Source organism: Danio rerio, chromosome 8 (assembly GCF_049306965.1).
Source record: "Danio rerio strain Tuebingen ecotype United States chromosome 8, GRCz12tu, whole genome shotgun sequence".
NCBI classification, from domain to species: Eukaryota; Metazoa; Chordata; class Actinopteri; order Cypriniformes; family Danionidae; genus Danio; species Danio rerio.
Window position 1 is genome coordinate 56,824,586 of NC_133183.1, and position 15,692 is coordinate 56,840,277.

Genomic DNA, 15,692 nt, shown 5'->3' on the forward strand with positions numbered 1-15,692 from the left:
TTTACATGTATAGAACGGAGCACAAATAATAATCAAATAAATAAAATAAAAATACAAATAAATAAACTTAAACTATAGAATAGACCAGGGGTCACCAACATGGTAGCCAGGTAGCCCATGAGGATTACATGAGTTGCCCACAGGCCTGTTCTAAAAATAGTTCACCATTGCACCACATACCAGTAAGCTGAATCTAGTAATTTTTTTAAGCTATTCTTTTAAAATCACACCTGCATTGGTGTAAAATTTGTTATTGACATTAAGGTATATATATATATATATATATATATATATATATATATATATATATATATATATATATATATATATATATATATATATATATATATATATATATATATATATATATAAAAAACTAAAACTATTTCAGACAAATAAAGTGTTGCATATTGATATTTCTGTTTCTTACCTTGTTAAATCATTGTTGAAACTATTGTGAGAAATCATTAACATGATCAGTGTCTTTACATAGATGAATATCATTAATCATTAATAATAACAACATATGATTAAAAGTAAATTGAGAAAAAAAAATTTATTTAGGAAGTGTGTATCAAACTGGTAGCCCTTCACAATAATTGGTACCCAAGACGTAGCTCTCAGTTTCAAAAAGGTTGGTGACCCCTGGAAGAGACATACAAACACAACTAAAAAAACAGAAAGAGAGAGAGAAAAAAACATTTACCCCCATGTCTTCTATTAATTAAAATTATTTCAATAAAATAAACAGTTTACATTTAACTAAACACATTTTGATTTTAGCAACTTTAAGATTTACAGTATAAAAATAAATCCTTTTGGAAAACTAAAAACAGTGGTTTTGTTTTAAGGCACTTGCATTTATAAATATAATGTTTCTCCAAAATTAGAATATTGTTTAAGACAAATTGAATTTTAACATCTTTCCCTAATAAACCAAAGAAAATATCAATTGTAAAAAATTGGGAGGACAACTTAAGAGAAACCTTTAACCACTCAAATGATTCAGACGAGAAGAGGAAAAAATGTCGTCTCGATTAGGGCTAAAGAAGTGTAGCGTCACATGACCAAAGCCGTTTCTTTTCTAATTGACGGTGGCTTCATCAAAACAAAAGGTTGGTAAAGTATATTACCATAAAGATACGATTAAAATAAAGATTAAGTGTGTGTATATATAAACAAAACATATATAAAATACAAAAATATTTAGATTTATATATATATATTTAGATCTTTAATTTATTAATAGAAACAAACATTTTCTCAAATTGATAGATGTGTGTGTATATTTTGTTCATTTATTATTTTCCTTCGGCTTAGTCCCTGACCACCACAGCAGAATGAACCACCTATATTTAAATATGCACAGTATATATATATATATATATATATATATATATATATATATATATATATATATATATATATATATATATATATATATATATATATATATATATATATATATATATACATATATATATATATATATATATATATATATATATATGTATATTTTTTTTTTTTTTTTTTTTTTTTTTACAAAACTACAAAAGTATTCTCGTCGATCACAGTTGAAGGAGCAACAAATAATAATTTGACTTCTAGTTGAATATTTGGAAAAGTGGCAGAAGGTAAATTTTTCAGATGAATCATCTGTTGAGCTGCATCCCAATCATCACAAATACTGCAGAAGACCTGTTGGAACACACATAGACCCAAGATTCTCACAGAACCCAGTCAAACACGAAGAATGAAAAATCATGGTTTAAGGTTACATTCAGGCAGGTGTGCCCATTACATTACAAACCACAGGAGAGGGCAAATTCTACAGCAGGATAGCGCTCCTTCTCATACTGCAGCCTCCACATCAAAGTTCCTGAAAGCATGGAAGGTCAAGGTATAAATTAAAAAAATTAAAATAAAGATTTGACTGGTAAATATTATATTTAGGATGTGTGGTTTTAATATAAATTAAAAATCATTTAATCATTGTGGTCATATAGTGAGAAAACATATTGGTGACAAAAAATAGAGAACTTATGTATACATGTTAGTTACAATACATAGAATAGAAGTCACAATGCATTTCTAGGAAAATTATAATGAAATTTGGGAGTAAATGGGTTCAAGATTTTACAATCAGTAACTGTACAAGTATCAAAACTCACCAGCAGATGTCGCAAACTGCACACATTTCACAACGTCATTACTTGACGACAGTGAACATTATTATAAAATACGGCTATATCCTCTCGTTTGATCACCACTGCGCAAATTAATAGCCTTACATTTGCATGACAGAACACTGAAATGTTTACAAGAACGCGTCATAGTTTGAGGAAGTAGTAAAAGCGTAATCACCGGTGGGTGTGGCTCTGCTCACCTGGAGTGAGTGACGTGTGACGCCGAGGTACAGAAGCGGCGAAGGTGCAGGAATGTTTTGAAGTTTTGCTTAAAACTGTATTTTTCTAATATGTTTAGCCTCCGTGCTGGGATATCTGAGGTCTCCACACTTTCAGAATCACGGTGCACGTGAAACTAGCCGGGTAAGTCGACCCAGCGTTTGTTTAACCTTTGAACAGACTAGAAAATGCTGTTGTTTTGATCGCTAGTCAGTCTGGGCGTGAAATGCTGTTACTGTAAATTGTTTATTCTACCTGACTGGAATTATTGTTAGTATGTGATTATGTTCTCACAGTGTGTAGGGGATGTACAACAGTTGTGCGTCAGGAAAAACGAAAGTAGCTTTACACAAATAGGACTTTGAACTGAAAAATTTATGTATTTCTATTATTAAATGGTCTGTGGTTAATAAGCTGAAATTATACTTTGGGGAACCCATAATGATTCTTCAGTGAAAATCCTTTTTGGAAACTTCGATGAATTGTATGACTGTTAATAAAAGTTTACTCATGTTTCCCGTGATTTGTGAATGATTGCACCTGTTTCTATGATCAAGGGTCAATCCGCTGTGCTTCTGGAAAATTTCTGTTATTAGCTTCTGGAAAAAGCTGTTATTAGCTAAATGCTGAAATATGCATAATGGGAACCTAAAATACTTAACATAGAAATAGACACGTTTATTTGTTAACTTTATTAATGACATAATTTATAATTCATTAAGTAATGTAATTAGTTATGTAAATAATAAGATTAGATTTACCTTTATTACCTGTAATTACACATGTAATGTGAAATGAGAAGTGCAGATTAATATTATACAGTGCTTGGCATGTAAGTATTTTGAAAATGAATATTTGTATTAATTTCTCATAAATAAAAAAAATTGTGTCATTGCAAACATTAAGTCTTTAGCATGAGTGAAAATTACAAATTACATTCTGACTCTGATTGGATGTTGTCATTTACCTCTTTCCTCTGAACTCCCGACAAAGTATTTATTTTCATCTCTGGGTTTACCTTTGGGCCGCTGTAGCCAAAATCAGAACAGAAACTACTGGGGAGGCAGGGATAAAGATAGTAAGAACCCATCTGATAGGTCTTTAGATAAACAACCAATGCAAAAAATAAATGTAGTTTATCACACATGTCTGTAATGCATACAGTTGAAGTCATATTATTAGCCCTCTTGTGATTTTATTTTTCTCTGTTGTTTTTCTTTTTGTATATTTCCTAAATGATGTTTAACAGATTCAGCAATTTTTCACAGTATGTCTGATAATTTTTTTCTTCTGGAGAAAGTCTTATTTGTTTTATTTCAGCTAGAATTAAAGCAGTTAAACATTTTTTAGAAACCTTTTTAAGGTTAATACTATTAGCTCCCTTAAGCTAAATTTGTTTTCAATTGTCTACAGAACAAACCATCATCATTATACAATGACACTTGCCTAATTACCCTAACATGCCTAGTTACCCTAATTAAGCCTTTAAATGTCACTTTAAGCTGTATAAAGGTGTCTAAAAAAAATATGTAGTCAATTATTATTTACTGTCATCATGACAAAGATAAAATAAATCAGTTATTAGAGATGAGTTATTAAAACTATTATGTTTAGAACTGTGTTAAAATCTTTACGTTAAACAGAAATTAAGAAAAAAATAAACAAGGGGACTAATAATTCTGACTTCAACTGTATATTGCATATACTATTATTATTTTATGATATATTGTGCACCCCTTTTTACAACCATCTACCCTAACATCTCTACAGGTAAAGGCGGTGGTCTGCTGGTGACCCTAATCAGATGTTCAACAAGTGACGCACACTCACCAGCCAATCAGAAAACCAATAAAACTGCCATGTCTCACAGAAAGTCTGATGGCTCCACATATGACCAGTCTCTTCTTATTCCGGAGAGCCGCTTCAACACAGTCCTTCAGCTGGACCAGTCGTCTGGAAAGTCAGCATCCAGCATCAACCTGTCCAGATTGGATTCTCCTGAGGATGAGCGCAGGACGGTAGTGCTCAGCACGCAGAGCGAAGCAGCCCGAAAGCGGGGCACTCAGCAGCTCATTCCAAAAAGCCTGGCAGTGACCAGCCGCCCAAAAAACCGCCACCACACCACTGTAGTGACCCTACCCGTGCCCCTACAGGCCTCGGAAATCGGCTGGGAGGACTATGACAGTGATGCAGGTGATGGCGTTTCACTCAGGAGAAATCGCAGGAATAAATCATATCGCGCTGCGATCACTAGTCTGCATCTCGACGGTGAACTTCAACCAGAAAGTCTTTCGCCGGTTAGTGATGAGAAAGTGGTCAGCCCAAAGCAAGCGAACAAATCGGGACGCAAGGCAAGTGAATTTATAGTTTTTGACAAATTTACAATTTTGATAGAAGGCAAACTCTGCTTTATTTAATTAGTGGGCCTAAAAATCACTTTAAGTGCTATAATACCATTTAGGGTTGCTCCAATCAGGATTTTTACAGCCGATATAGAGTACTGATTCTGATGCTTCAAGCTCTATAATGCATTAAGCACATTCACCCTCAAAGTATGATACTTAGGTGGAGATCTCTCCCTGAATAAGAGAACAAATGAAGAGTGTTGCATATAATCGCCTAAACACTTCTCTTATAACCATTTAGTGTGGACATGTCATGGTCAGAAGCATCTTTACAGAAAATAATAGCAAAAACAGATAAAAAATAATAATAATAATATAAAAACAGATGAAAACAGCGTAAAGAAACTGTTTCCATGTTCCAAAACACCGGTGTATCATATTTTCTCATTTTACTCTGGGACTTCCCCATTCTGGGGATCAAGCGTTGGATTATGGTTGCCATATCTGACGAATAAATGTCAATATGATGTTGGTTTAAGATGTTGGCTCGACGTTGGATTTTGGTCACTTTCTAACACAACCTAAAATCAACCTAAAATCAACCAAATATCAACGTCATTTGACGTCATATTGGACATCAAAATAACGTTGTCCTTAGACACTGGCTAGACATTGAATTTCGGTCACCTGACATCACGACCTAAATCTAATCTAATATTAAAGTCTTAAGCCTGGTTATACTTCTGCGTCAAGTGATCGGCGTGACCCACGGCGCATGCAATGCGCGTAGCTGTGTATTCATACTTCTGCACGCTGGTTCTGTTGCTCTGCAGTAACGCTTCTGAAACGCTAGTTGGCAGTAAGGTGTTTATGTTCCTCTATGTCGAGTTTCTTCGCTAGTGTTTTGTTTTTTCTGAACGCTTTCTTAATGTACAAGTTGTTCAAACTGGCTCATTTTGAGGCAGGAATCAGCGGACGTGCAACAACTTATCCATGAGGTAAACACAAAACAAAACTTTCCATCCGGAGCTCCTTTAAGGGCCTCCACACTTGTAAACAATCCCTCCATCGGGCTCGCCCTCCTCTCGGTCCCGCCCACATTCATCAGCGCTACCAAGCCGACCAATCACAAAGCTTGCACTACTACACGTGACATGTAGTTACATTTTTAAGAGGGCTATGCGTCCACGTGTAGGCCGCACCATAGCATACACGTGCGCTTGACGCAGAAGTATAAATCAGCCTTTATGACGTTGTGTGCCTGCTGGGCAATAACTAAATGCACTACAGAATATTACGTTTACACACATCCACAAATTACATGTAAATACATCAGCTTTTCACAGCGTAATACTCTTAAAGTACTTTGAAGTACTTTTGAAAGGTCTTTTTACTCATAGTTTGAGTAATATTTAAAACACACAACTTTTACTCTACTTACACTACATTTTTAGGTAAGTAATGGTACTTTTACTTAAATATGATTTTGCAGTACTCTTTCCACCACTGAATTTAACCAACATAATATCAACAGGAGTATTATGAAGGTTTTTAGGGAAGGGAAAACTTGTGATTAATTTGGACTTGAGTGATGTTCATGAACAAAATAAGCTAGCTAGCATACTGTAAAATTAACGTATTTGCTTCCAAACATAGACTAAGCCAGTGTTTCTCAACCATGTTTCTGGAGGACCACCAGCTCTGCACACTTTCCTTGTCTCCTTAACTAAACACTCCTAATTCAGACCATCAGCTCATTAGCAGAGACTGAAAGACCTGTAATGGGTGTGACAAGATGAAGGAGACATCCAAAACATGCAGTGCTTGTGGTCCTCCAGGAACGTGGTTGAGAGAAACACTGCTGGCACTATTAAAGTGAATTATAACAGTGAATTAAAACACTGTTTTTGAAAAGTGGGTATGCTTGTGGGAAAGTTGAAAGTAATGTATAGTGGAAGTTATGTAAGTTATGTAAGATAGCAAATTAGCAAAGAACTGAAATAGTTTCACGGCTAAATAGCTTTTCAACAGTATATTATAACGAATGGTAGTTTAGCAGTGAGTTACGCCATTGTTTGTGAAACACAAGCCAGAAAAACAGTGGCACACGACAGGACAGCTCTGCTCATGATCATGTGACATCGCCATCTACTGGTCTGGCATGCATGATGCATGGTTTATAGTTGTTTTTTCGTATATCCGTGTGAATGGGGATCATTTTGCAAGCATTGAAAACACTTTCTACGCAAAACTCAATACACTGTTTTCCAATAAATACCGTTAAACAGCATTATAATAATTTTTAATATTTCTTTTAAAGCATTTATTTATATAAATTTCTAATAATCTGAGAAGCTTTATATTCATTGTAAATTCCAGTATAATATTGAGTTCTGATCTAATCGCCTATGCTGGAGTATGTAAAAAATTAAGTGCTCACATATGAACTGTGTCAACTTTCATGTTGCTAAATTTTTTTGTTCTCTCTTTCTTTTCAGAGAACATTAGGAAGGATCAGGAACAGAAAGCATGCCGGCTCTTTTAAAGATGGTAAAAATTTACTGGTCAACCAAAATAAAGTTGTCAAAGCAACATTCCAGGTTTTCCTTGGCTTGAACTATCTTGTTGAACTGTCAGTGCAGTTGTGAACTCTACATTACATTTTTACTTTCATTAAATTAATGAGCTAATTTTTGGTAACTAACATGAATTCACAAAGAGCATTTTTATTATTATTATTGCTTGTTGACATTAACTAGACAGTTTAACCTTCATTTCTTGCGTTATTTTAAAGTCCCATGAAATTAATTAGTTTTTTTTATGTTGGTATCAGTATTGTTAGTTTGTTTGGATATCTATGAGCTAGTGTGCTCCAAAACATTCATTTATTCATTTTCTTTTCAGCTTAGTCCCTTTATTAGTCTGGGGTAGCCACAGTGGAATGAACCACCAACTTATCCAGCACGTTTTTACTCAGCGGATGCCCTTCCAACCGCAACTGATCTATGGGAAACATCCACACTCACTCATTCACACACACACTCATACACTACGGACAATTTAGCCTACCCAATTCTCCTGTGCCGCATGTCTTTGGACTGTGGGGGAAACCGGAGCACCCGGAGGAAACCCACGCAAACGCATGCTCCAAAACAGTGACAAGATTCACGTTTAGAAGATGTAAAACTGATATAAACAGCTAAAGCTTGTAGTTTGTCACTTCCAACTAAATGGATCAACGGTAGATAGAGATAGATGAGATAATCAACGAGATAGTCATAACACGTTACTGCTGTGGATTCCAAATCAAGTGTCTCAGCTGGAAAAACACCGCACCGCCAATAGCTAAATAAAAATGCTTTAGTGAACATGTTTAGCAAATATTTATGTTAAGTAATCATAGGACACTATAGGACCATGCCTGCGTCACTTCATACTTCAGTTTCTCATCAAACCATGACCAATCAAATGCTCTCTAGTATCATAGATGCCCCGCCCCTTTCAAGATGCTAAAATAAAAAATTGTGCAGCCCTAATGCCAGCGAATGTTAATGAAACTACATTTATAAAGTGTTTTTGCAAAGTCTTGAGTTATAAGTTATACATACTTCCTATACATACTTATACTATACTTATACTATATACTTATACCATACATACTTCTATAATCTACTTCCAGAGCCACGGTTTTATCAGGAAATCAAGGAACGAGGCCTTAACGTCAGCAGCTTGAGCACAGAGGAAGAGGAGCTTTCACCGGTGGGGCCACCAGGGGAAGATCAGGGCATAGTGGTGAAGAACTACAGGGCAGCGTACATCACATGGAGTCAGCTACCACAGGTGATGCTTCTGCTCTTTAGATCATGTTGTGGTTTGATTACTCTGTCAAAGGAGAAACATCAGATTTGAAATACTCTTAATAACATAATAAACTTTGCGACTGCTTTAAAGGGCACCTATTTTACCCCTTTTATAAGATGTAAGATAAGCCTTTGGTGTCTCCAGAATGTGTCTGTAAAGTTTCAGCTCAAAATACCCCTCAGAATATTTATTATAGGCTCCAGAACATGTCCATTTTGGTGTCTGAGTTTAGTGTAGCTGTTTTTGTAGCCTGTGGCTTTAAGTGTAAATGAGCTGCTTCTCCCCGCCCACTTTTCCCTTGTGCGTGTCTGCTTTTCCTGCATTACATCAGATAAACAGCAGTCAGTGATATACACAGACTTAGATGCAGCTGACATACAGCCTATTAGTCAATAATACCAAGTAAGTTTATTCCATGTGTTTGTGGTGGAGTTTAAGCCTTTCTAAAATGATGAGTCACACACAAATGCCGTTTGCATTACACACACACACACAGAATAGCATTTACTGACAGCATGCTGCCGTGGGGATTATAGCAGTTAAGAATTACAGCGATTTTATCGTCTTTATTACTAACATGCTCTGTTTTAAATACATTTTAAATCTATAAAAATGTTCTTTAGACATATGTTTACATGTTATTATAAAAACACTGCACCTGTCAATCAATTTGGTGGGCGGGGAAAACCACACTTCTACGTCACGTTGTTGTGGGCCTCAAAATCACTGGGATTTGGATCCTATGACAGGAAATTTAAAAAAGAGACTTATTGTGTTTATACCCCAACATGACAGTGGACACACTATACCCACACACAGGTCTGTCCAAACAGTATACAAAAGTTAAATTTCATCATAGGTGCCCTTTAATGGATTGTTAATGTGTATCTTTTAGTAGTTTAATATGTATTTTGTGAACTTTGCTGCTTATGTTTGTAATGAGGCAACAAAGTAAAATTTCTGTTTGTAGGTTTTACAAATTTTTAAGTTCTTTCACTTTTTTATTTCATGCTTAGGTGAAGGATTTGGGTATTTTGGATTTCATCACACCTGAAGAGCGCAAAAGACAAGAAGTGAGTCTGTTAAAATACTACTATTCCTGAGGTGATTTTTTTTTTTTGTTCATTTCTTTTTTTATTATGCTATTGAAACAAGTCTCTTGTTCTCACCAAAGCTGCATTTACATAAGTATTTTTGATAAAAGCAGAACACTATTGGCTGTTTTTAAAAAAATAGCAGGGTCTACAACTGCACTTTTAACTGTTTCAGTTGCGATAACGTCAAATATCGAATAAAAATGCAAAGTTCAAAGCACTTCATGGCACCTTTAACCTGATCCTTCAGAAATAATTCAGAAATAATTGTAATATTCAAATATTTATAAATATATATAAACAAATATTTAAAGAAAATCAGGTCCAGGTTTGCTAAAACTGCACCAGCACAAGCACTCTTTTGGTGTGAACTTTGTTCACTCTTGAGGACTGTTTACTCTTGAGTGCTTAACCAAAGAGCTGATTGGGATTAAACAACATGCATAAATGCTCAAACATATTTGCGAAGAGGTAGCCAACACAGGTTACTATGAGCTATTAGATATTCCCATGACATTTACATGCATCAATATCGCCGCCATATTTGTACAGTGCTCCCAGACCAAAAGTAATTTAACCACAGTTAGTCAAGACTAAAGTTAATCTGAAAATGCTACACTTCTGCACTACGTACGGATGTAGTAACGAGCAAACAAAGAAAACAAATCACAAAGTCATAACATTTCATATGTAAGATTTAGTTTTTTTATGATTTGGTATGTTACAAACGTTTGTGCTCATGTAAATTTATTGATGATAATACTGTCTCTTGCTGAACTGACCATAAGGCAAAGTAGCACCAACTTGGACTAAATACTAGACCTATGCTAGTTTTGTTAAATCAAATCAGCAAACAATTTAACTGAAATATGACAACAAGACGCTGCGGTGCTAGAAACTTGTATTATTGTCGGCTAAGCGAAGTAACGGCTAGTTTTTGAAGTAACTTATAAGGGTGACTGATAACATAGCAGTGCCTGCGTCTCAATGTGCATACTGTCCACCCTAAATTGTTAGATATTACAAATGTTATATAGCATTTAGATCAGAAAGGTGGATGTGCACAATGAGACGCAGGCATATAAATGGTTCACATGAATAGTTTATAACGGAGATTCATTCACAAACGGATCGCTCCCTCTGTTAGAATTAGAAATGAGAACAGGAAGGAGTGTGTTTCAGGACATGGAGTAGACCAAATTTAACAGGGAGGGTGCATAATACACCTCCATGCACACAAACACACGCTCCTTATCAGAAATGTCCATATGGTCACATATCCATCGATGTAGAAAACTAATGTAAAATCATAATTTTCATAATTTAAAAAAATATTTGCGCCCAGACCGCCAGGAAAACTCACGGTCCTACATTGTAAAACCCAAAAACTTAAGGTAACTCAAACCGTTTGAGAAAACAAATTGCAACAAACCATTTAAATTCAAAAACTAATCTTAATAAGTGCTGTGAATTTAATCCATTTGAGTAAACAGAAATGTGAGCACAGTTAAAGCCAATTAAAGAACTCAAACCAACTGAGTACTGTAAAACCCAATAAGTAAAGGCACTCAAACTGTCTAAGGAAACCTATTGCTACAAACCACTTCAGTTAAAAACTATATGAGTACTTTGAACTTACTCCATTTAAGTTCAAGTAGCGAGGTCTTTACCTTCAACACAGAGTTCAAAATCTACGGAACCCCGGAAGGGACGTAGTGGAGGAGAAAAAAATTGGCTGGGTGAAAAAAAAAAAAAAAATGGGTGAAAGAAAAAAATGGGTGGGAGGAAAATATATATTTCTAAGTTTTTGCCTTCTCTCGCAAAGTTTTGCGTTCCCTCGCAAAGATGTTTTGCGTTCCCTCGCAATGTTTTGCGTTATCTCGCAAAGATGTTTTGCGTTCCCTCGCAAAGATGTTTTGCCTTCTCTCGCAAAACTGTTTCTCCACAAACACTTCCTGTTCACTGCACTCACGTAAACCCTCCCGTTTTTGCCGAAATTCTACCATATTTTACCATTCTACCCCACTTTCTTTACATTAAATCTGTGCGTTGATCGTTTCACTTTGCAACCTCTGAACCAATGAATGCATGTATAAGCGCTTACTGACAGACGCGCTTCGTACAATAAACTGATCCCAGATCAGCGTATACGCGCCATTTAAAGGGACACTTCTTTTATCAAACAAGTGAGCAGCAAATGAATCTCATGTTTTGTTAAGTTTGATAACAGAGGTGTCTCTGTAAGAATGCACAGATCTATAATGAAAGCAGTCCATTACTTTAGAAACTGTTTGTGCTCATTTAAGAGAAAATAAGCTGTTTAAAATAAAACATGCAGGAGTCAGGACAGAGATGTTTCATATTATTAGTGTATTTGTCTGTTTAAACATACACCCGCTCCTCTGTAAATGGCGCGTACAGACGCTGATCTGGGATCAGTTTATTTTGTACGAAGCGCGTCTGTCAGTCAGCGCTTATACATGCATTCACTGGTTCAGAGGTAGCATATGAAAGTCGACGATCGACGCACAGTAATGTAAAGAAAGTGGGGTAGAATGGTAAAATACGGGAGAATTTAGGCAAAAACGGGAGGGTTTACGTGAGTGCAGTGAACAGGAAGTGTTTGTGAGAGAACGCAAAACATCTTTGTGAGATAACGCAAAACTTTGCGAGGGAACGCAAAAACATAGAAATATTTATTTTCCTCCCACCCATTTTTTTCTTTCACCCTTTTATTTTTTTCACCCAGCCAATTTTTTTCTCCTCCACTACGTCCCTTCTGGGGTTCCGTAAAAATCAGAGTTGAATTAATTTTAGTACATTCCGAGTTGACTACACTCATATTATTTGATTAAGTTGACTGTTGGGTTTTACAGTGTAGATGTATGCATATATGTGTATATATCTCTGGCTCAGGATGGCCCGTCCTCAACTGCAACTTGGTTCCACATTCATTTCAAAGGAGTGCTACCCTGCACCAAAATGGCAGTTCTATTGACTCATTCCTTCCAATCGACAACAATAGCGTAGGCGACATGTAATGTAAACATCTATGATTGATTAGTACTCAAGTTGATACTATTGACAACCTTATCCTAAACCCCCTGCACTTCGCACCCTGGTCTTAACCCATTATGACATGGGGGAAGTAGTTGCCATAGGGGAGTTACCACAGAGAACAAAGAATTTCACAACCAATCTCTCAGGAAATCCTAACTATTTTAAGCTCTTGCAAAATAGTGGCTTGTGGTGATTTATATAAATGTCACTTGTACGAAATATTCTAAAGAAATGGCCCTACGGACTTAGTCATCTCTGAAAACAGTCTTTAATTATACAAATGAGATCATACAAGTTCTTACAAGTATTCCCCAAAACATAAAATCATTACCATGAATGTTAATTAGCTGTAATTTCTCTACTCAACCTTATTTATTTGAACATCTAGATCAGCAAACTACATTATTTGTAATTTGCTTAGCGAGTAGTGTTCTTCAGTCATTATGGAAATGAGCTGGCTGTGTCTGTGTTCTTTGAAGTCTGTGTGTTCCTGGTGATTTTACTACAGTATTAGGAAGTATTTCCAATGGAGGGCAGTTTTATTTATTTTCTCACTTACAGCAATCTAGCAATCAAACGGAAATGATCAGACGTTTAATGGCTCTTAATTTTCAGATTTTAATTAAAGTTCACCAAAACAAATTTTTTTTTTCCCCATGAGTGATTTATTTTTAAGATTAATAGTTAATCTCAAGAACAGCAGTGTGTGCTAAAAAAAGCGGTTTCACTTTTGTTTTCATGACACTTGTTGTTTTTGCACACTCGCAGAACTATACTCTCCTATCTGTGCTTTTATGGGAGTGTCCACATTACATAATGCAACAAAAAATTACAGTTACATTGATAAACCATCTATATTTTAAATTATTTGAATACTTTGCTTGTCAAATAACGTGAAAAGTCAATGTAAAGTAATTTAATTAGTTCCAAGTAGCTTAATTTATTATAAAATACTATAAATGTATATACAGTTGAAGTCAGAATTATTAGCCCTCACCCCCTTTGAGTTATTTTTTTTTCTTCATTAAATATTTCCCAAATGATGTTTAACTGAGAAAGGAAATTTTCACAGTATGTCTGATAATATTTTTTCTTCTGGAGAAAGTCTTATTTGTTTTATTTTTGCTAGAATATAAGCAGTTTTAAATTTTTTAAACACCATTTTAAGGACAAAATTATTACCCCCTTTGAGCTTTATTTGTTTATTGATAGTCTACAGAACAAACCATCGTTATACAATAACTTACCCAATTACCCTTACCTGCCTAGTTAACCTAATTAACCTAGTTAAGCTTTTAAATGGTGCTTTAAGCTGAATAGAAAGATATCTAGATATCTATATCTGTAAAGAAAATGATCTAGTAAAATATTATTTACTGTCATCATGACAAAGATAAAATAAATCAGTTATTAGAAATGCGTTATTAAAACTATTATGTTCAGAAATGTGTTGAAAAAAATCTTCTCTCCGTTAAGCAGAAATTGGGGAGAAAAATAAACAGGGGCGTTAATAATTCTGACTTCAACTGTATATAGCTTTTCTGTACTGATAAGCTGGTCTTAAAGGGTTGGTTCACCCAAAAATGAAATTTTACTAACTAATTACTCACCCTTAAGTCGTTCCAAACCTTTATGAGTATATATATTTTTTTTTTTTTTGCTGAACATAAGAGAAGATAGTTTGAAGAATGCTGAAAGCCTGTAACCATTGACTTCAATACGCAAATACTATGAAAATCAATGGTTACAGGTTTCTAGCATTCTTCAATATATCTTATTTTGTGTTCAAAAGAAGAAAGAAACTTAAAGAGCTTTGGAACAAGTACACTACCCGACAAAAGTCTTGTCATTGATCACAGTTGTAAGAGGAACAAATAATAACTTGACTTCTAGTTGATCATTTGGAAAAGTGTCAGAAGGTAGATGTTTCAGATGAATCATCTGTTCAACTACATCCCAATCATCACATGCACTGCATAAGAGCTATTGGAATCCACATGGAGCCAAGAATCTCACAGAAAACAGCCTGAAACGATCATGGTTTGGGGTTACATTCAGTACGGGGGAGTGCATGAGATCTGCAGAGGGGATGGCAACATCAACAGCCTGAGGTATCAAGACATTTGTGCTGCCCATTACATTACAAACCACAGGAGAGGGCAAATTCTACAGCAGGATAGCGCTCCTTCTCATACTTCAGCCTCCAATCAAAGTTCCTGAAAGCGAAGAAGATCAAGGTGCTCCAGGATTGGCCAGTCTAGTCACTAGACATCAACATTATTGAGCATGTCTGGGGTAAAATGAAGGAAGGGCCAGTGAAGATAAATGCAAACGATCTTGGTGAACTCTGGGAGTCCTGCAAGAACGCTTTCTTTGCCATTCCAGATGACGTTATTAATAAGTGATTTGAGTCATTGCAGAGATGTATGGATGCAGTCCTCCAAGCTCATAGGAGTCATACACAATATTCATTCTTTATCCACTGCACCATGACTATGTTCTATACTGTACAGTATTTCTGTTAAGTGACAAGACTTTTGTCTAGGCAAAGTCAGACCTTACTGTCTTAATTAAATAACTAAAAATCAAGAAATGATCATATTTTATTTGGGTAAAATAAGCATAATCTAGAGGCCTTCGCCTTTCATATAAGCAACTTCTGATACCAAATGATCAACTAGAAGTCAAGTTATTATTTGATGTTCCTAAAACTTGGATAGGCGACAAGACTTTTGTCAGGGAGTGTAAAGGGTGAGTAAATAATAACAGAATTAAAATTTTTGGGTGTAATATTATGACACATTTAGTGTTTACATATATTTTGGCAACAATATGTCAAATTAGCACAAGTACATTTTGATGTCCTTTCATGTAGCCACTGTCAGTTGGCTGTTGTGTTTATATGAGTTCACTCACTCGGCTCTGTG

General features: G+C 35.3%; 1 protein-coding gene and 1 long non-coding RNA gene across 3 annotated transcripts in view; both read left to right on the top strand.

Moving 5' to 3' along the window:
* LOC141375928 (uncharacterized) overlaps positions 1-15,692 on the top strand; it is a 386,569-nt gene that overhangs the window by 274,173 nt on the left and 96,704 nt on the right. The gene's annotated exons all lie outside the window — the stretch shown is intronic.
* arhgef16 (Rho guanine nucleotide exchange factor (GEF) 16) overlaps positions 2,378-15,692 on the top strand; it is a 44,927-nt gene continuing 31,612 nt past the window's right edge. Inside the window, exons 1-5 of one of the 2 annotated variants that reach the window (XM_005167281.6) lie at positions 2,378-2,549; positions 4,176-4,756; positions 7,249-7,300; positions 8,430-8,590; positions 9,628-9,684. In XM_005167281.6, the coding sequence (XP_005167338.1) occupies positions 4,265-4,756; positions 7,249-7,300; positions 8,430-8,590; positions 9,628-9,684 (762 nt within the window). In that variant the 5' untranslated portion in view covers positions 2,378-2,549; positions 4,176-4,264. Of the gene's footprint in view, positions 2,550-4,175; positions 4,757-7,248; positions 7,301-8,429; positions 8,591-9,627; positions 9,685-15,692 lie in introns of those variants that run through there. The other variant, NM_001123283.1, reaches the window with a different exon arrangement.